This window comes from Muscardinus avellanarius (genome assembly GCF_963383645.1).
Source record: "Muscardinus avellanarius genome assembly, chromosome: 18".
Taxonomy (NCBI): Eukaryota; Metazoa; Chordata; class Mammalia; order Rodentia; family Gliridae; genus Muscardinus; species Muscardinus avellanarius.
Window position 1 is genome coordinate 47,295,487 of NC_137804.1, and position 22,140 is coordinate 47,317,626.

Here is a 22,140-nt window from a genome sequence, read left to right on the forward strand (position 1 = left end):
TTATTTCAAAGTACACATAGTTGATGGGCCACTGATACAGTCGTGATTTAAAAAAAAACATAAGATGCATCATTAACTTTTGCACTTAGTAGGTACACTGCCCAGAGACAAGAGGCATCATGTGCCAGGAAATAAGTTACTACACATTACCTTATTTTTATTTTATTATATTTTATTTGGTGGTACTGTGGTTCCTGAAATCCTTCTACTTCCCAGCTATACTCCCAGACCTATTTTATATTTTTCTTTGGAAACCGGGTCTCTTAACCAGCAAGGCTGGCTTCAAACCTATTTGATCCTCCTGTCTCTGCCTCCCAAGCAAGGAGATTACAATTGTGTGCCTCCAGCCTGGTTACACATTATCTTATTAACAGCTATAATAACTTCCCATTTAAATAATAAACCTAACCCTGTATCTAAAGGCTGGGGACAGAAAGTTGGGCAGCATTCCATTTTGGGGCTCTCCAGTGTTTCTGCCAGGTAAACTGCTTCTCTTCTCTTTCCTTTCTAATTCCTACTGACTTTGTAATAAACATTTGTTGCAGCTGCACTGAGATGTCTATTGATTTGAATTTCCTGATTCAATTTATCTATTTGAATGGAGGAAAAGAGCCCACAGTGCTGTTACAACTGTAACACCTTCCTGTGTTTGCTCAGCGCATGCATGTTGTGATGTGGTTATGTATCTACTTGGCAGGGCTGGGAAGAGTCACAGAAGGCAGAGCCCACCACGAGGGGAAAGGAAGAGACGTTCCCAGGAAGTGAGCATCCCCCAGCCCACCAACCTGAGATCACAGAGTTGCAGAGGGATGCTGGGTCAGCACAGAATTCCTTTTGTTTGAGATATTTAAGACCATATAAGCATGAGGACTTAGTGCAGATTTATCAGAGTGACCAGGTCAGGGTAAAACAGTGGACCTCTGCTGGAGAAGGAGAACATGCAGGGAAACTTACATTCTGTCCTTCCCTGGAATGTTCCAGATCTCACAGCCTTTTCTTCAGGGTGGTGTTGATGTCATGTGAGTGAGGTCCAAGTGTGCTCTTTTTAAGGAGACACAGGAGAATTAGAAATGAGGAATTTATGGCTGGCTCTTCAGTTTATTTTGAGTTAAATTATGCATATGAGAGAAGATGAAGGTTCACTGAGGAACTTAATATTTAGTTGGGGGAAGAAGAATGTTAATCAAAGATAAATTTTCAGTTAAAAGTTCTGTCCAAAAGTTCAGTTAGATAAGCAGAAATGAGTTCAAGAGATGGGTTTTACATCTCAGTCACTACGATTAAAAACAATATACCAACTTAGGCACTATGGCTCTTATCTGTTATCTGGGTTCTTGGGAGGTAGAGATTAGAGGATCACAGGTTTGAGGATAGCCTCAGCATCTTAGCCAGGTCTTCAGCAACTTTCCAAGACTCCATTTCAAAAGAAAAAATTAAAAAATTGTGAATGTAAGTACAGGAAGATACCCAGTATCAAGAAAAACAATCCCGCAAAACCCCCAAACAAAACCAATACACCAAGAGCATGTATGCTGTATCACACTGAACCACACTGTACTGATAATTGCAATCATATAGCATGAAATGCCCTAATAAAAGCATTCAAATTAAAAACCAATCTATTATTAGAGAGCAGATCTTAAGTGTTCTCACTGTAGAAAGAGAAAGGTATGCGAGGTCTCCAGAAATTCCACAATATATAGTTGTCTCAAAATATCTCACATACCATAAATATAAGCATTTTATGGCTATTTATATATTTAAAAATAAAAATGGAAAACTATGTACAGAAGGTTTTCTATGAAGAGTGTTTGGGACAAAAAAAGAGACATCAGCACTAGATGAATATGGGATAAGCACTGAGTTTTCTTAGTCGGGGCTTTTTACAGGTCTCAGTAAGTTGCTGAGAGCTTGGCTAAGTGGCTGATGCTGGAACCTGTGATGCTCTGGTCTCAGCCTCCCAGGTACTGAGATGACAGGTGTGAGCCACCATGCCCAACTGCAGAAATTTTCTGGGATGGTTACTGATTCCATCGTGATTATTGAGGTTGCCTTTGACTCAAACTTTAACATAAATTTATCTACTTTCTTCCTTGTTTTGCCACCTGCCAATTCAGACACAGGACATTTTTGTGTAATGATTATGTATTAGGCATGATGTCTATTCTTTCCTTAACTAAAAATTACTTAGAGAACTGAGCATGGTAGCCACACCTATCATCCCAGTACCTATAAGTCTGAGACCAGAGGATTGCAGGTTTTACGCCAGTCCAGCAACATAGTGAGATGTTGTTTCCAAATAAAAACTAAAAAAGGCTGGCAGTGTTAAATGTCCCTGGGCTCAAACCCTACTCCCAATATTTTCTACTTAGTTGAATTTTTATATTTTTGACCATAGATTTTTAATCATGAACACACTGTTGTGCAGGTTTTTATTGAGACAATTGCCAGGCTTCTACTCTGAATCATGTGTCCAGGGCCCATGACCCTTGCTCACTCACATTCAGTTAGCACTCAAAGCTGCACTCAGATATTGGTAGAATAAGACCATCATGCCACAGGGACTCCTGCTCATCCTGTCCTGTCCCTCAGGGCAGTGGACTGTTGCCAAGTCTAAACTTCTGGGTTCTCAGAAACTCAGGGCTGCTGTGGTCCTTAGAGCTCTGCTGGACCATGATGAAATCATGATGTGTGTGGAAAAACCGAGGCACAAACATGTTTTTGCAAGGTGTTTTCATCAGGATGGAAGTATCAGGTGTAGATCCCCAGGCAGTGGGTCCCTGAGCTCCTGGATGGGACAGGAGCAGAGACATGAAATGACAGGGTGCTGGAGTTGCTGTGACCTCAGCCAACACTGTTCAGGTCTCAGCTTCATGACTCCCTTGGTGCCCCCTTTCCTTCTCGCTGTGTCTTTGCTGGGAAGCCTGTCTGCACACTTTGCACAAGTCCAGGACATCTGGCAAGAGGGGGACAGCATTGTGCCTGCACAGACTACACCTGGATCCTGCTCCTCACCTGAGTAGCTCAGCCTGAACGCCAGACTGTCTCTGTGTTGGGCAGAACCTGAGATGTTCTTCTCTTTGTTTCTCTTCTTCCTGATCCTGCAGCCTTTGCTCATGTCCTCATCCTCCAATGAAGATGCTTTCACAAAGTGTTGGAAATACCGGAGACCGAATATCCAGAAAGAAGGAGACCTGGTGCTGGGGCTCTTTTTCCAACTTTATTATGCATCACAGGATTTCTCCATGGTCTGGTAATCTTCATTAATGAAATTCAAAGGGCAGGGAATCTGCTGTATAAGTTCCACTCTAAACCAATGTTATGCTTGGCCGTGGATGTGTGATTTTCTATGTGTTTAATGTCTTATTTTTTGGCACTGGGGACTGGATCCAGGGGCATTCGTCCTCTGAGCTACACCCCAGTTCTATTTTTAATTCTTTATTTAGAAACAGGGTCTCACTGTTTTGCAGAGGGCCTCACTAAGAAGCTAGGGGTGTCTGCAAGCCACGATCCTCCTGTCTTAGCCTCCCAAAAACTGCGATTACAAGCTTTTGCCTCAATCCTGGCTTATTGATATTTGTTTTTGTAAAAACAGCCTCAGAACTTAGGAAAACCATCTTTTTAAAAAAATAAATTAAATTAAAAATGCTGGAGTGTTTTTCACAGGTAGAATGCTCCTAGGCTCGATCTCCAGTGCCACAGGAAAAATAAAAAAGGTTTGGATGTATCTCAAAGGTAGAGTGGCCCTGATTTTTATCCCTATAATCACACACACACACACACACACACACACACACACACACACACACACACACAAACACACACGAAAAAACTTTTTTTATTAAATGAATTATTTCAGAAACATAAGTATTTGAGAGGCAGCTCTAAAATCCAAGAACTACTTTTGGTAAATCTAGGTACAAAAATAGCAGAGAGAAAGAAAATCCAGGAAAACAAAGTGAAGATGTCAAAACCTACAAATATTAATTATAGGTCCTGAATACTGTGTTCACGTTTGAAGAAAAATGTGATGATTGGCGGGCTCTGTTGTGTCTATGGATTAGATTATAACTGCTCATACAGCATGAGCTGCTCAGAATCCCTCTGTGAAAACTGAGAAAGGGGAAACTTCTCCCAAAGCTTTGGTCATCAGGAAGCACAGAGGCTGGCTAATGAATCCTGAACACAGGGAGAACCAGCAATGCTTGTGGCTTGGTTATGCTCTAAGAGGAAAAGGAGAAAAGGTTTGTCTGAGATGGCTTCTTGGCTCATGGCTATAATCTCAGCATTTGGGAGACAGAGACAGAAAAATCACAGGTTCAATACAGATCTCAGAAACTTAGTGTAACTTTTGGTACTCTACCGAGACCTATTTTCAAGAAAAAACTATTATGTGGAGAGGGTGTGGCTCAACAGTAGAAAGCCTAGGTTCTGCTTGGGTTCAATCCTCAGCATCATAAAACAAGAGGGTGTATGAAGAAGGGTGTGAGCCACATTCACTCATTTCCCTAACAACTTCCGGCTACCGTTGTGCCAATCAATGCACCTTGAATTTATAGAAACTTCAGCAAAGTAGTCCAGTTGATAGCAATAGCATCCAGCCCATCTCCACCTCAGCCCACTCCAAATGTCTCACAAATTTCTCAATGTTAAGGACACAGTTTTCTTCTCAAAATCCAAGAGCCATTTCAAGATCATGCTGAGCCCTGGGAAGCTTACTCACACAGGGTACAAAGGCCAGGGCCACCTCTGCATTGCCTCCTGGATCTAGTCTGTCTGGTGCTGATGCTGGCTCAGGACACAGCCATGAACCTCCTGACCTCACCTTCTCCCTGATGCTGCTCCTCTGTCCAGGTGGCTTTGGAAGAAATACCAACACGTGCTGGCCTTTTACTTCACCATCGAGGAGATCAACAGGGACCCGCACCTGCTCCCCAACCTGACCTTGGGGTTTCAGCTTTACAATGTCTACTCCAGTGAACACAGGACCCTTCGTGACACTCTGAGGTGGCTGTCAGGAGGCGACGTGTTTCTCCCCAACTACGTGTGCAAGAGCAAGTACAGTCCTGTTGCTGCCATCGCTGGGACCTCGCCAACATTTTCGGCTGAGATTGGAGCCCTGTTGCAGCTCTACAGAACCCCTCAGGTAAGTTGGCCAAGAATTTTGTAAAGAAATGTGCAGATTTCCCCTAGTGCTGGTCCCTAATGTGTGATCAAGACAAAAGTGGAATTTGAGTGTTTATCACTCATGAGGGTTCAGGTGATTGGGTCTCAGTGAATTCCCAAACTCTTGAGACTATCATTAGTGTGAGGAGAAAGATGAAGAAGGAGCTCTGGCTATTAAGCATCTATGTGAGCAGGACATGGAGCTCACCTTTGATCCCAGTACTTGGGAGGCTGTGGGAGCAGGACCACAGGTTGGAGACCAGGCTCCCTAGGCAACTCGGTGAGATCCTGTTTCCAAAGGAAAAATTTTGCGTTGCTGGGAATGTGACTCAGAGGTAGAATGCCCTTGAGCACAATCCCCAATGCAAATATAAATAAATAAATAAATAAATAATAAATAAATAAATAAATAAGTCTCCACTATATATTTGTTTCCCTCTCACTGGGAAGATTGACTCCTGATGGCTCATACCTGTGAGCCTCCCTGGAGACGACCACAACATAGAGACTGTCCACTCAGGACATGACAACTTCAGACGCCTCCACCAGAGACTGTCAGGTGTAGGGAGAGCAGCCCCTGGGCATCTGGCTGGCATTTGGGGCAACAATAAAGTCCATTGTGCCTCTAAGGATCCCAAGGAGAGCAGAGGCTCAGACACATCCATCCTGGGGCTTTGCCCACAGCCTCTGCCCAGCCTGCCTTGCTCACTTCCATACAAGCACATCTCTTGAGAGCCCACCCAGTGACATTCCCCCTAAAGCATATGATTTGGGATTCATTGTTGGAGAACCCAGCCGCCTGGAGAAGTGGGATATGTCTGAATGAGGTGGTTGTGGGAACAGTCTTGGGAAATGTATCTGTCCCTCTATCCCCCATCTCACTTGCTGCTTTCTCCTGCCATGAGCTGTGAGCTCTGTCCCTCTCCCATGTCTTGTCACCAAAGTCTCTGACTTGGAGACATCTGAACATGTGTAGAGGAATGGCAACTCCAGAACCTCTAAATCTGTGAACACATTAGACCTTTCCTCATCTCAGCTCTGGTCATCAGGCACTTTGGTCAGAGTGATGACAGAGCTGAGGAATCGGACCTCCCCACATCACTGCTTCTTTGCAGGAATCTCTGGAAACACTTCTAACAATCAGGATGGTGTCACTGCCAAACATAGGCAGTAGCTTAGCAGAGTTGTCTTCAGGGAGAAGTAAGTTTGAGAAAACCAGAGAGTGTAAATGGAAGTAATCCTTAAGGTGACCTCAGTCGTTGAATCCATAAATGAAGTCCAGACTACCAGGAGGTCAGTGTAGTAAGAAGGCATTCCATCATCAGGGTGCACAGTCAGCATGGGTCACTGGTGCTGGCTCTGTTCCAAAAGAGCAAAATACAACCTGCTACCTCAGCGCTGTACCCCACGCCATACCTCCTCATTCCCAGGCAGGAGGTGGAAGCAGTAGCATATTTCACCTTTCCATTTCTTTGCCTTTTGAAATTGTGATACTGTGCACTGAAACCAGTGGCATTATCCCTCTAAGTTACAACCCACAGATCCATTTTATTTTTATTTTGAATCAGAGCCTAAGTTGCAGAGGCTGACAAAGAACTGCGATCTTCCTTTTGCAGTCAACCAAGTACAGGGATAATGATTGTATGTCAGTGTGTGTCCTCTTCACTTTTTAAAGGTAAGAACACTCAGATATGCAGTGCTTTCTGTGCCCACAATGAGCGAACAAATAAGGTCTATAGGTCTTCCCCTGAACTCAAAAGTATTTTATTCAGTTGAATCTCTCTCTCTCTCTCTCTCTCTCTCTCTCTCTCTCTCTCTCTCTCTCTCTCTCTCTCTCTCTCTCTCTCTCCTTCTTCCTTACCCTCTCCCTCTCCCTCTACATCTCCCTTTCTCTCTTTCTCTGATTTGAATTCGGGGGGATTCTATTCCAGGACAGAGAACCTACATTTTTGGTTAATTAATTTTTTGCCTTGGAGACAGACCTCAGAAGCATTTTACCTTCAAACTCTACCCCCAAGTTTATTTCTTATTTGTATCATAGCCTCACTGTGTTGCAGAGGGCCTCACTAAGTAGTTGAGGCTGTCTGAGAAATATGATCCTCATGTCTCAGTCTCCCAAGTGTTGCAATTACAAATGTGTGCCACCAAACCTGGCTCATTTTTTTCTTTGAAACAAGGCCTTGCCAATTTTGTGGTGCTGGTCTCCAAGGTGAAATCCTCCTGACTGAGCCTCACAACCACAGAGGTCACTGATGTTTGCAACATTGCCTATCTGATTAGCCCTGTAATATTTATAAATCTATTCCTTTCCTTTGAAAGACAACCCCAAGGCCCAATAAACTCAGAATCATATTTTGTTTGCTTTCTCAGGTCACATATGGACCTTTTGATCCTATGCTAAGTGACAAAGACAAGTTCCCATCACTCTACCAGATGGCCACCGAGGACAGCTCTCTGATCCATGCAGTGGTGTCACTACTGCTACGTTTTGGGTGGACGTGGGTGGTGATCTTCATATCTGATGACTTGAAAGGAGAACAGTTCCTTCAGGCTCTGAATGTGGAAATGGTGAAGAAAGATATCTGTGTGGCATTAACAGAAAGGCTTCCTGCCTTTAAGAAAGCAGATACAACAAGTATCTTCCCCACCCTGAGCAGGCTTAGCATTCCATCTGCAAATGTGCATATACTCTATGGAGAAGCAGAGAGTCTCATCATAGTGGACCTCATGGCATCTTTATTTCTCACCATAGGAAAGGTGTGGATCATGGCAGACAATTGGGATATCACTGGGGTAGAGACGCATCGAATATTGCATTCTTTCCATGGAAGCTTCTCATTTTCACAACACAAACGAGAAATCCCTGGCTTCCACAACTTTCTCAAGACTGTCACCCCTTCCCAGTACCCAGATGATTTTTTCTTCAGTAAATTTTGGACTTCCCATTTTAACTGCTCACCCACTGGCTCACCATGTGGGAAGATTGGAGAGTGTGAACCAAATACCTCCTTAGAGACTATGCCACAATATAACGACATCATGACCTTATCTGATTCCAGCTATTTCCTCTATAATGCCATGTATGCCGTGGCCCATGTCCTCCATGAGGTGCTTGTGGAGAGAATAGCACAGGGATCTCCAGAAGATGCAGAGCATCCCAGGCCCCCTCCATGGCAGGTAAGGCTTCTCCAGGAGCAGGCCAGGGCTGAGCACCTGCTGGTACCTGCATGTTCTATACTGAGGGGTATTCTGACTGTGTTTTGTCTTAGACCAGCAGGAGCTGGGAACAAGGAATATGGCCATCTTCATACTGTCTCTAGGCATAGCTGGAATTTTTACCCATGTGGGGAGAATTTTGCTCCTGGAAGCTTCCATTTCAGACTATTTAATTAGAAACTGACCAGGAAAGCATTTTCTATTGCAGGATGAAATGCTTTGCTTTCAAATATATGAACACAACTCATAAATGAGAGGTTGATTAAAATTTCTCTTATCTGCACTTTTTTTAGAATGTATCTAATACTTGGAGATATAGACTCAGTGCTCATGTATGATTCTGAGTACTTTGCATTGATAAAGTGGACTCTACCTATTTAGACTCTATTACTTTATATGTCTATTACATATAAGATAGGACTCTGGGAAATGAATTGTTCCTAAGCCTCCTCCTCTGCTTTCTCTTTCTCCTTTTTACTCTTTCATATTACTTTGGAAGTGGGGACGTCCCTTTAAATATTTTTCAATGTCTAAATTTTTATAATAATTTTGAAACATGGTTTCAAAAGTTTGTGTAAGCCTCACTCAGAGGCTAAGGTGTGCCTTGAACCTTAGATCCTCCTGTCTCAGCCTCCCAAGTACTTGGTGACAGGAATGTGCCACTGCATCCAGCTTAGGCATCATTATTTTTCCCAAACCTATAAAAATAACTGGAATGTAGCTTTTGGCTCCACTTTTAAGTAGGAAACCATGGATGGTTTCTATCATCTCACACTGCCCTCCAGGTTTGAGATGGCTGTTTATCAATTTTAATCCTGGCTGATCTGAATCTATGTCAATGTATGAAATATGTTTTTCAACTCATTAACAATAGTCAACATCACTAATCAGATTCCTGGAATATCTAAATAAGTTTACTCTGTAGACAAAGGCAAATATGTAAAAAGCAATGTCAGAAAGTTTCATCTACCATCTACTTTTTATTTTCCCTATAATAATATTTAATGTGCCATTTGGTTCTTATGAGAAGTTGCCGCTTAGAAAAGGAGGTCACTGTGTCCAGATTGATTGCAAAGGTGGAGGGGTCAATTATTTAGAAAAGCAACAAATCAGAGGCTTGTGATTTTTCTCAACACAGTGCCCTGGGCACCAGAGATCCACAGATTAGCACGCTCGATTTAAAACCTACTTAGAATTCAGAGTTGTTTTTTTTAGTTGGGAGACATGAATAGATCCCTGTCATGTTCCAAGAAAATAGCCTGGTCACTAAGATGGTCCAACAGCAGAGACTAGGGTCCCATATTCTGCCTCCTTAAAACCTTCATTGATATAAAACTGATAAATACAATCAATTGCACACATTTAATGTTTCTGGGTGGTTTTTTTTTTTTTTTTTTTTTTTGGTGGTACTGGGGTTTCTGGAAGCCCTTCTACCTCTGGGTTACACTCCCAGACCTATTTTATGTTTTATTTGGAAACAGGGTCTCTTAAGCCAGCTAGGCTAGCTTTGAACCTGAGTGATCTTCCTGTCACCACCTAACAAGTGGGGGGATTACAAGTGTGCACCACCATGCCCGGCAATCTTTCTGTTTTGATGAGGTATGACGTGCAAACACCAGGCTGCCCTCCCCAGCATGGAAGTTCTGAAAAGCCCCACCCCTCTTGTGGCCTTACTAAGTTCAAGGATTGGTTTTCAAGCTGCTCCAAATAGACTTTGATGGTCAGGGTTGTGGCAGAGGCTCTGCCAATGCCAACCTCTTGGCACATCCTAAAATCCCTGGACTCCAGGGCTCCACCACTGTGCCCATGAGAGAACTCTTCCATTCCCTAGAGCCCACGAGAAGATGACCATTAAAATATACCAACCAGTTATCTTTCACCAGGAGGAATCCTGATCCTAGGGAGGTGGGAAGAAGGACTGCCTAGGAATTAAGGGCTTTCCACCTTCCATTTGTATGCACACCTCATTGCCAAATCATTGCCTTTCCTCCAGCTCCATCCACGCCTGAAGAAACTCCAGTTTACCAACAATGCAGGGCAGCTCATATCCTTAGACAAGAAAGAAAACCACGGGGCCACGTATGATATCCAGAACGCTGTGAATTTCCCTGGTGGCCTTGGGTTGCTGGTTAAAGTAGGGGAGTTTGCCTCTGGAAATCCACTCCATCAAGGCTTGGTCATCAATGAAGAGATCATAGAGTGGCCTATTGGTTTCATACAGGTATGATTCTGTTTCCTTATTGAATAAACAAAGAGGAACATAAGTAGAGTTGAGGCCAGGTGTGATGGAGCATGTGTGTAATCCTAGTAACTTGGGATGCTGATACAGGAAGATTGCAGGACAGCCTGAACAACATAGCAAGACTGTTTCAAAGACAAAAAGAAAAGGAAACACAAACATAAAAATAAAATAAGGCTAGCTCAGTTGTAGACTTTCCCTGGCTTCAATCAGTAGTACCACAGTAAAAAATGGATTGATAAACACAAAATAAATAAACAAACAAATAGGGACTTGAAGGGCTTAGGGTACATCTCGGGGGTATAGCTCTTGCCTGGCATGCTCAAGGCTCTGGGTTCAATCCCAATTACTTCAAGAGTAGTTAAGTAGAGTCCTGAGGTGATGCCAAGTGTGAATCCTTTATCTCAGGACCAAGTGGTGTGTCACACACTCTGAGTCTCTCTGTAGATTTGTTGTAGAGAGAGAGTGTCAGTCCACAATCCCCATCAAAGATGCAACATGCAACTCTATAATATTCTCAGGCATACCAGCTGAAAGAACCACAGAGAATCTCATACAGAAATAGGGTGACATAAGAAGAGAGAGAAGTCTGGGTGTGTGGCTGGTGATGTTTAAACCCAACATGATCCTGTGCCATGGTGACATTTGGTGATAACTTGAGGAGACACATCAGCTCATCATAGGAGCACTGAATCAGGTGTCCCTGTAGGATCCCATGGTGACCTTTGGTGTTATGGGAGATGACCTTCTCTTCCATCAAAGTTCTTTCTTATTTGGAGAGAGATTCTGACTCACTGTTAAAGTAGATAATAACACAGCGCACTCTAACCATCACCTGGTTTCCCTCAGACTCCTCAGTCTGTGTGCAGCCAGAGCTGTGGCCCAGGATTCAGGAGAATCCCCCAGGAAGGAAGACCAGTCTGCTGTTTTACCTGTGTTCTATGCCCAGAGGGACACATTTCCAATAAAACAGGTAAATTTCACAGCCAGCCTACAGTAATCTTCTCTGTCACATTTCTCAGGGATAGGAGGTGCTGTATGGTATAGGAATTTGACTTCTGGGTTGAGCATGTATCAGGAAAACTTTCTGCTGAAGGCTCTGGGTCAGTGTTATAAGCATGGCAGTCATCCTATCATGAGAAGACCCAGGGTTGTGGGAAGGGACTTGGTGACATGACTGAGCCACAGGAGGAGCCATCTGGACCCACAGTGATCTCAGTGTCCATGGGAGAGTGGGTTCAGCATTCTCCCAGTCAGAGATGGGACAGACTGCTCAGGGACTTCTCTTGAACATCACGGGCATCCTGTCCTCATAGTAAGTTTGCAGAGGTGACCGTGGATTAGATGTGGCAAAGAGGACACATCAACAACTATGAACTACTGATGTTTCCCCTCCAGATGCAGAGCAGTGTATCCAGTGCACCCCGCATGAGTACCCAAACACTGAGAGGAGTCACTGTCTCCCCAAGGTGATGACTTTCCTGGCTTATGAGAACCCCTTGGGGATGGCTCTGGCCTGTGCTGCTCTGGGCTTCTCTGCACTCACAGCTGGGGTTCTTGTGGTCTTTGTGAAGCACAGAGACTCTGCCATCGTCAAGGCCAACAACCGCACTCTCAGCTTCATCCTGCTCATCTCCCTCACCTTCTGCTTTCTCTGCTCCTTGCTCTTCATTGGCCATCCCAACATGGCCACCTGTATCCTCCAGCAAATTACCTTTGGAGTTGGGTTCACTGTGGCTGTTTCCACTGTCTTGGCCAAAACTGTCACTGTGGTTCTAGCCTTCAAAGCTACTGGTCCTGGGAGAAGGATGAGGCAGCTCCTGGTGTCAGGGGCACCTAATTTCATCATCCCCTTCTGTTCCCTGATTCAGGTAATGCTGTGTGCAATCTGGATGGGAACCTCTCCTCCCTTCATTGACACTGATGCATACTCTGAACATGGCCACATCTTCATTGTGTGTAACAAGGGCTCAGTCACCGCCTTCTACTGTGTCCTGGGATACCTGGGCTCCCTGGCCCTGGGCAGCTTCACTGTGGCTTTCCTGGCCAGGAACCTGCCTGACACCTTCAATGAATCCAAGTTCCTTACCTTCAGCACACTGCTCTTCTGCAGTGTCTGGGTCACCTTCCTCCCTGTCTACCACAGCAGCAAGGGGAAGGCCATGGTGGCCGTAGAGGTCTTCTCCATCTTGGCCTCCATTGCGGGGCTCCTGGGCTGCATCTTTGCCCCCAAGTGCTACATCATTCTCGTAAGACCTGAGAAGAACTCTCTGAAAGGTCTGAAGGACAGAAGTTCTAGGAGAAATAAGATTTCTGAGCACTTTTCTCATAAATCTCCCCCTCTTTTTTAAACCTTGAGAAAAAAATCTAGCCCAGTTGTGAGTTTTGTTGTTGTCTTTCTCTCTTCCTCTTCCTTCTAGATACTAAGGATTGAGCCCAAGGGCATTCTACCTCTGAGCTACATTCCCAATCTTGTTTTTTGTTTTTAAACAGCTCTCTCTAAGAGTCTGAGAGCCTTGCTAAGTTGCTAATTCTGTCCTGGAACCTGAAATGCTCTGGTGGCAGTCTCCCAGGTACTGGGATAACAAATGTGCACCACCACATCTGGCTGCAGACATTTTCTGGAATGATCACTGATTCTATAAAGATTACTCAGGTTGCCTTTGACTCTAACTATAACAAACTTTTTCTGCTTTCTTCTTTTGTGCCTCCTGCATATTCAGAAGCAGGACATCTTTCTATATTGAATTATGTAATATGCATGATACCTATTTGCTCCTTACCTAAATATTACTTAGCGAGTCAGCCATGGGGGCACACACCTATCTTCCCAGTACCTTGTGGGCTGAGATAGGAGTTTAACAGGTTTGAGGTCAATCTCAGCAACTTAGTGATATGCTGTTTTCAAATGAAAAATAAAAAAGGTTGAAACATCCCTGAGCTCAACTCTTGGTCTTATCAGTCTTTATTTAGTTGAATTTTTATAGTTTTGACCTTAGAGTTTTATTTATTTTTATTCATTTTTACTCACTGTGGTTTGAGTTTTCACTTAGACAATTATTTTGGCTTCCACTCTACATTCTGAGTCCAGGGCCCATGCCCCCTGCTTGCTTACCTTGAGTAAGTGGTCAAGGAGCATGTGACAGCCAGGGTTTGGTGGAACAAGAGCTTCATGCCACAGAAGCCATGGGAGGCTTTCAGCATATCAGGAGGCGAGGGCCATGCAGTTGTGGGCAGAGTGGAGAGAGGAGGTGAGGGTGAGGCCCGGGTGGTTCTTGCCTCTTTGTGTGAAGAGTCAGCCCAGGCCTCCTCCCTTCCTCCTCTACTGGGATCTGAGTGCACTTATTGCTAGACCTAGGGTTCTGGGAGTGGAGGTGTAGTCCCAGGTAGCTGTTTCCTGAAAGGAACACTTTCTCCAAGAGGGTGTGTAGATGGCTGGCACTGCCCACCCTCCATGTGTACACAACAAAGGGCTGTTCCCAGTTATAATACACAAAGTCCCATAAGGTGTGTAGAACACTTCCTGCACATGGAATGCCCCTTTTTCCTGGTTGTCTATCATACAACCCTTTCTCCCTTAGGATGAAGTGCAGCCATGGTTACACCTCACTTTGTCCATCAAACACACTCAGTCAGCAGGCTGGTGGGCAGGGATGGGGGGGTGCTCAGGTTTCTACTCTCACTAGCCAGGGAACTCAGGAAAGCAACCCAAGTGCACTCTACCAGTTCTCTCACAGATGAAGTGGGGATAATATAGCAACAGCCAGGTATGGTGCTGCATGCCTGAAATCCCAAAAGTGGGGAAGCTGAGGCAGGAGGATACAGGTTTGCAGCCAACCTCAGCTACTTAGAGAGTCCTCCAAAATTTACTGAGATCCTTTCTTTAAATAAAAGATAAAAGAGGGCCAGGCTTGGTGTCTCATGCTTGTAATCCCCAAACTTGGGAGGCTGAGAAAGGAGGATCACACAGGTTCGAAGCCAGCCTCACTGGCTTAAGCGACCTTGTTTCCAAATACTAATATAAAATAGGTCTGGGAGTGTAGCCCGGAGGTAGAAGGGCTTCCAGGAACCCCAGTACCACCAGAAATAAAAATTAAATAAAAGATAAAATAAGGCTGAGGTAGGAGTGACTCAGAGGTAGAATATCTCTGAGTTAAATCCCTCATACTACCCCCCATAATTATACACACAAATATAACAGAACTTAAAATTAAAAGGAATACTCAATATTTGTAAGTTATTCCTGGATTTTTATGAGAAATGCTATAGAAGTGTCTGAACATTTATTACTAATACATTAGAAAACTTTGGTATTTCAAAATAACCCCTACAGACAAAGGAACAATTTACTTGAAAATATCTAAACCCATAGGTGCCTGATTTGTGCATATCAAAATAAATAAAAAATACAATTACAAGCATAATCATGTGGAAATTCTATCATTAATAAGGTTAAAAGAAATCTCTGAACTTACATAGTACAACACCACGATGAGTTTGGTTCATGTAGGTACCCTGTGACTCAGAAAGCCTGCACAAGTTTTGGGAGTGAATAGTTTAAGAGTTAGCTACTGTGTCCAGTGTATCCTGCACCGTGTAAGCAGACAGCCAACCCCTTTGACTCAACTGGTCAGCCCCTACTTTCACTCAGAATTGCATAGGAAAAGTTTTTTATTTTTATTTTTTGTGGCACTGGGGACTGCGTGTCTTGTCACACACAATTGTTGTCTTTTCACAATGCCCTGAGGTTTATTCAACACTTGAAGTTCAAAGCACAGAGAAACCGGGACTTGATAAGTGGAGGTAGGTTAAGTTTGAATGTTGGGTGGTTGCTTTGACAAACCCAATTAGCAACAAATGAGCATTAAACAATACATGTCACACAAGCAAGTCTAACCATTTAGGCTGAATAAGTGTGCTGGACAACACACAGTTATATAAGTTCAGAGCACTTTAATTAATTAGACAAATAATATGGTACAAACAGGGAGTGGGGAATAATGAAATCATCACCTCTGGCTACCTCCTCTTTTGTGACCTGGCCTTTATTTCAAAGAACCCATAGTTGATGGGCCACTGATACAGTCGTGATTAAAAAAACAACATGCATCATTAACTTTTGCACTTAGTACGTGCACTGCCCAGAGACAAGAGGCACCACCTGTCAAGAATTTAGTTACTACACATTACCTTATTTTTATTTTATTATATTTTATTTGGTAGTACTAGGGTTCCTGAAACCCTTTTACTTCCCAACTATACTCCCAGACCTATTTTATATTTTTCTTTGGAAACCGGGTCTCTTAACCAGCAAGGCTGGCTTCGAACACTTGGGATCTTCCTGTGTCTGCCTCCCAAGCAAGGGGATTACAAGCATGTGCCTCCAGCCTGGTTACACATGACCTTATTAACAAATGTAATAACTTCCCAATTAAAAAAATAAACCTAACTCTGTGTCTAAAAACTGGGGACAGAAAGTTGGGCAGCATTCCATTTTGGGGCTCTCCAGCATTTCTGCCAGGTAAGCTGCTTCTCTTCTCTTCCCTTTCTAATTCCTACTGACTTTGTGATAAAAAATTTGTTGTAGTTGCACGGAGATGTCTATTAATTTCAATTTCCTGATTCAATTTATCAATTTGAATGGAGGAAAAGAGCCCAAAGTGCTGTCAAAACTGTAACACCTTCCTGTGTTTGCTCAGTGCCATGTGTGTTGTGATGCAGGTGGTTATGTATCTACTGGGCAGGGTTGAGAAGAGCCACAGAAAGTAGAGCCCACCACGAGGGGACAGGAGACTTTGCCAGGAAGTGAGCATCCCCCAGCCCACCAACCTGAGTGCACAGAGTTGCAGAGGGATGCTGGGTCAACATAGAATTCTCTTTGTTTGAGATATTTAAGACCATATAAGCATGAGGACTTAGTGCAGATTTATCAGAGAGACCAGCTCAGGCTAAAATACTGGACCTCTACTGGAGGAGGAGAACATGCAGGGAAAGTTTGCCGCCATTACTTCCTTTTCCTCGGCATCTGCATGGAGATATTTCCCAAGCAAGAAATTGGCTAAGCTTAAAGGAAGCAGAGCCCCAAGAGGAAGTGTTGTCTCTGGCCAAAGTACTCCCCCACTCTTAGATATTCTTTCATAACTACTATTCTTTTGGTAATGATTCTTTTAACTTTTCACACGAATTGCTCCAGTGATGTAAGATCAGGACTGTGAGAGAAACTGAGTCCATGGAAAATAAATTTTCTAGTAATTTGTCTAAGCCTCTAAACGCCCTTGGCTTTGCTCAAATGGCAATAAAATCTAGTCAGAATTCAGATGCTGTGGAAGCATTCCAGTCACAGCAAGTACAAACGCAGATTTCCCCTCTATCTCTAATCATTAACCTATAGTAAAAGCCTTAAGAGTCAGCTGAAGTCATTAGCCCTAAAAACTTGTAAGGGAGGCAACCGGTGCCTCTGTTCACCCCCTCTCCTTGTGATCTGGCCTAGATTCAGAGAAGATAAAATTTGTGTGTGACTTCAAAGCAGCCTAGTTGATGAGCATCTAATACTGCCCAATACAATAGAGCTGAATGCTACAAAGATTCTTGACCTTTACACCCAGTATGTGCGCTGCCCGAGACAGGAAGGTGCCATGTGGCTAAGAAATGAATATGTCAGAACAAAGGACAGATATAATAAATGTGTAAGTGTGAAAGAAAGGAAATATATGGTGAGAATAAAAAAGCATTTTTGTATCAAGAAGAGCTTATCCTAAGATTGTCCCAAATGGGAAAGAGAGAATCAGGGTAATCAGAAAAGAAAAGGAAGTTGCAGAGGGTTTGTGATAGGAAAATGGATTATAAAAAGAGAAATAGGCTTCCAATAAGCCTATCATTTGAGGAAAAGTGCTCAGCAGCTAGAGAAGTACATCTGACAACTAAATCTAAAAACTTCATGTTACTTTTTGGTGTTTATCTGCTCAACTGTGTTGTGAGCTTGTTTAAGCTTTCAGACTTTTTATGGCAATGTGGACAAAATTGGGGAGACCTCCATCACATCCCCTTGGATCACCATATCTCCCCATGCCAGCCATATGAACTAAGCCCTAGGAATGGAAAGTTTCAAAAAGAGTTAAAGGAGATTCCATGAGAGGCCATATTCTCCAAGCCCTGGGTGTGCCTGTGCCTTCTGGAATTTGCCCTTTGGAGCCGCCTGTCTGCAAGGGTAGGGGGCTCAAGGACAGGGGGCTGGATTTGGTCACAAGATCGGGAGCTAATCTTGAATGCCGGACTAGTGTCTTTTTACTTTGTTTACATGTCCTTCACTATTGTTTTGTGGTGATTACACTTCTCTTCTTTTTTTTTAACTATTAATCTCACTGGTGAAGAATATAAATTTTCCTGGGTTCTTGTAATAAAGTTTCAATTGCACTAGAGGCATTTGTCCATGTCATATTCTTTCCTGGAGAGAAATCTCCACTTTTAGTGCCGGGAATAGGAACTTAAAGGAGTTTATTTCATAAAAAGGGAAAAAATCGCTGCAGATAAGTGGCTGCAGAACTGTACCCGAAGCCATTGCACACCTTTCTGAGAAAACTCGGTCTCAAACGGACTCAATGGCCATATTCAGTGCTGGACTTACTATTCCCGATTGAGCCAGTCTGTCGCAAAAGTTACCTTATTTTCTTCCCTGGAATGTTCCAGATCTCACAGCCTTTTCTTAAGGGTGGTATTGAGGTCATGTGACTGATGCCCAAGTGTGCCCATTTTAAGGATATACAGGAGAATTAGAAATGAGGAATTTACGGCTGGCTCCTCAGTTCATTTTGAGTTAAGTTATGCATGTGAGAGAAGATGAAGGTTCACTGAGGAACTTAATATTTAGTTGGGGGAGGAAGAATGTTAATCAAAGATAAGAAATTTTCAGTTAAAAGTTTTGTCCAAAAGTTCAGTTACATAAGCAGGAATGAGTTCAAGAGATGCGTTGTACATCCCAGTCACAACAGTTAAAAACAATGTATCAACTTAGGCATTATGATTCTTATCTGTTATCTGGGTTCTTGGGAGGTTGAGATTAGAGGATCACATTTTTGAGGATAGCCTCAGCATCTTATCCAGGTCTTCAGCAACTTTCCAAGACTCCATTTCAAAAGAAAAAATAAAAAAGGTTGTGAATGTAACTCACAGGTATAATATCCAGTATCAAGAAAAAAACCCCACCAAACCCTCAAACAAAACCAATACACCAAGATCATGTATGCTGTATCACACTGAACCACAATGTACTGATTATTGCAATCATACAGCATGAAATGCCCTAATAAAAGCATTCAAATTAAAAACCAATCTATTATCAGAGAGCAGATCTTAAGTGTTCTCACTGTAGAAAGAGAAAGGTATGCGAGGTCTCCAGAAATTCCACAATATATAGTTGTTTCAAAATATCTCACATACCATAAATATAAGCATTTTATGCCTATATTTTTAAAAGTAAAAATTGGAAAACTATTTATAGAAGGTTTTCCATGAAGAGTGTTAAGAACAAAAAAAAAGACATCAACACTAGATGAACATGGGGTAAAGCACTGAGTATTTTATTCGTGGCTTTTTACAGGTCTCAGCAAGTTTCTCAGAGCTTGGCTTAAGTGGCTGATGCTGGAACCTGTGATGCTCTGGTCTCAGCCTCCCAGGTACTGAGATGACAGGTGTGCGCCACCACTCCCAACTGCAGACAATTTCTGGGATGGTTACTGATTCCATCGTGATTATTGAGGTTGCCTTTGACTTTAACTTTAACATAAATTTTATCTACTTTCTTCTCTTTTGCCACCTGCCAATTCAGACACAGGACACTTTTGTGTAATGATTATGTATTAGGCATGATGCTAACTTTCTTAACTAAAAATTACTTAGAGAACTGAGCATGGTAGCAACACCTGTCATCCCAGTACCTGGGAGGCTGAGACCAGAGGATTGCAGGTTTGAGGCCAGTCCAGCAACTTAGTGAAATGTTATTTCCAAATAAAAACTAAAAAAGGCTGGGAGTGTGAAATGTCCCTGGGCTCAAACCCTACTCCCAATATTTTCTACTTAGTTGAATTTATATAGTTTTCACCTTAGATTTTTAGTCTTGAACACAGTGTGGTAAAGGTTTTTATTGAGACAATCATCAGTCTCTACTCTGAATCTTGTGTCCAGGGCCCGTGACCCCTGCTCACTCACATTCAGTTAGCATTCAAAGCTGTACTGAGAATTTGGTGGAATAAGACCATCATGCCACAGGGACTCCTGCTCACCCTGTCCTGTCCCTCAGGGCAGTGGACTGTTGCCAAGTCTAAACTTCTGGGCTCTCAGCAACTCAGGGCTGCTGTGGTCCTCAGAGCCCTGCTGGACCATGATGAAATCATGGTGGGCATTGAGAAGCCGAAGCACAAACATGTTTTTGCAAAGTGTTTTCTTCAGGATGGAGGAGACAGGTGTAGAGCCCCGGGCAGTGTGTCCCTGAGCTCCAGGATGGGGCAGCAGCAGAGCCATGAAATGACAGGACACCGGAGCTGCTGTAACCACAGCCAGATGGTGCAGGTGTCAGCTGCATGACTCTCTTGGTGCCCCCTTTCCTTCTCACTGTGTCTCTGCTGGGAAGCCTGTCTGAACACTTTGTACAAGTCCAGAACATCTGACAACAGCGAGACGCCATTGTGCCCGCACAGACGACACCTGGATCTTGCTCTTCACCTGAGAAGATCAGACTGAAAGCAGCACTGTCCATGTATGGGGGAGCCTGAGATGTCCTTCTCTCTGTCCCTCTTCTTCCTGATTCTGCATCTCTTGCACACGTCCTCATCCTCCAAGGAAGATGCTTTCACGATGTGCTGGAAATACCGGAGGCCTAATATCCAGAAAGAAGGAGACCTGGTGCTGGGGCTCTTTTTCCAACTTTACTATGCAACGCAGGAGTCCTCCATGAACTGGTAATCTTCTTTATTGAAATCAAAGTTCAGGGAATCTGCTATATAAGTTCCACTCTCAACCAGTGCTATGCTTGGCCATGGCTGTGCCACTTTCTGTGTGTTTAATGTCTTCTTTTTTGGCACTGGGGATTGGATCCAGGGGCATTTGACCTCTGATCTACACCCCAGTTCTATTTTTCATTCTTTATTTAGAAACAGGGTCTCACTGTGTTGCAGAGGGCCTCATTAAGAAGCTAGGGCTGTTTGCAAGCGACGATCCTTCCGTCTTAGCCTCCCCAAATCTGTGATTACAAGCTTGTGCCTCCACCCTGGGTTACTGCTATTTTTTTGTAAAAGAAACAAAAAACAAAAGACAAAAACAGCCTCAGCAACTTAGCAAAGCTCTCATTTAAAAAAATAAATGAAACTAATAGGGCTGGAGTGTTTTTCACAAGTAGAAATCCCCTAGGCTTAATCTCCAGTGCCACAGGAAAAATAAAATGTTTGGATGTATCTCAAAGGTAGAGTGGCCCTGGTTTTCATCACAATAATCACACCAACAAACACACAAACAAACAAACACACACAAACACACACACCCTTGAAAATTTTTTAAATTAATTATTTGAGAAATATAAGCCTTTGAGAGGTAGCTCTAAAATCCAAGAACTACTTTTGGTAAATCTAGCTACAAAAATAGCAGAGAAAGGGCAGAATAGAGGAGGAAGCATCAAGGGAATTCTCTACAGAGAAAGAAAGTCCAGGAACACAAAGAGGAAATGTTGCTACCTAGAAAAATTAATTATAGGTCCTGAATAATGTGTTCATATTTGAAGAAAAACATGATGACCGGCCGGCTCTCTTAACTGTCTGTGGATTATAACTGCTCTGTACTGCATGAGCTGCTCAGAATCCCTCTGGGAACCTGAGAAAGGGGAAACTGTTACCAAAGCTTTGGTCAGCAGGCAGGGCAGAGGCTGGCTAAGGATTCCTGAACACAGGGAGAACTAGCACTGCTTGTGGCTTGGTTCTGCTCTAAAAGGAAAAGGAGAAAAGGTTTGTCTGAGATGGCTTCTTGGCTCATGGCTATAATCTCAGCATTTGGGAGACAGACAGGAAAATCACAGGTTCAATGCAGGTCTCAGAAACTTAGTGAAACTCTTGGTACTCTACCAAGACCTATTTTCAAGAAAAAACTATTATGTGGAGAGGGTGTGGCTCAACTGTAGAAAGCCTAGGTTCTGCTTGGGTTCAATCCTCAGCATCATAAAACAAGAGGGTTTATGAAGAAGGATGTGAGTCACACTCACTCATTTCCCTAACAACTTCCTGCTCAAAGTTGTGCCCATCAATGCACTTCAAATTTATAGAAACCTCAGCAAATTGGTCCAGTTGATAGCAGTAGCATCCAGCACAACTCCACCTATGCCCACTCCAAATGTCTCACAAATTTCTCAATGTTAAGGACACAGTTTGCTTCTCAAAATCCAAGAGCCATTTCAAGATCATCCTGAGCCCTGGGAACCTTACTCACACAGGGTCCAAAGGCCAGGGCCACCTCTGCATTGCCTCCTAAATCTAGCCTGT

The 22,140-nt window shown here is 43.3% G+C and overlaps 1 protein-coding gene across 1 annotated transcript; it reads left to right on the forward strand.

Annotated features, from left to right (window-relative positions):
* Positions 1-2,552: 2,552 nt before the first annotated feature.
* LOC308276728 (vomeronasal type-2 receptor 116-like) lies at positions 2,553-20,200 on the forward strand (the record flags this gene model as incomplete). The annotated part of the gene is made up of 8 exons (XM_080715568.1): positions 2,553-2,748; positions 3,061-3,253; positions 4,855-5,146; positions 7,537-8,343; positions 10,376-10,603; positions 11,471-11,594; positions 12,020-12,898; positions 19,917-20,200. 8 exons carry the CDS (start codon positions 2,553-2,555, stop codon positions 20,198-20,200), a joined length of 3,003 nt encoding a protein of 1,000 aa, XP_080571694.1.
* Between the last annotated feature and the right edge of the window lie 1,940 nt (positions 20,201-22,140).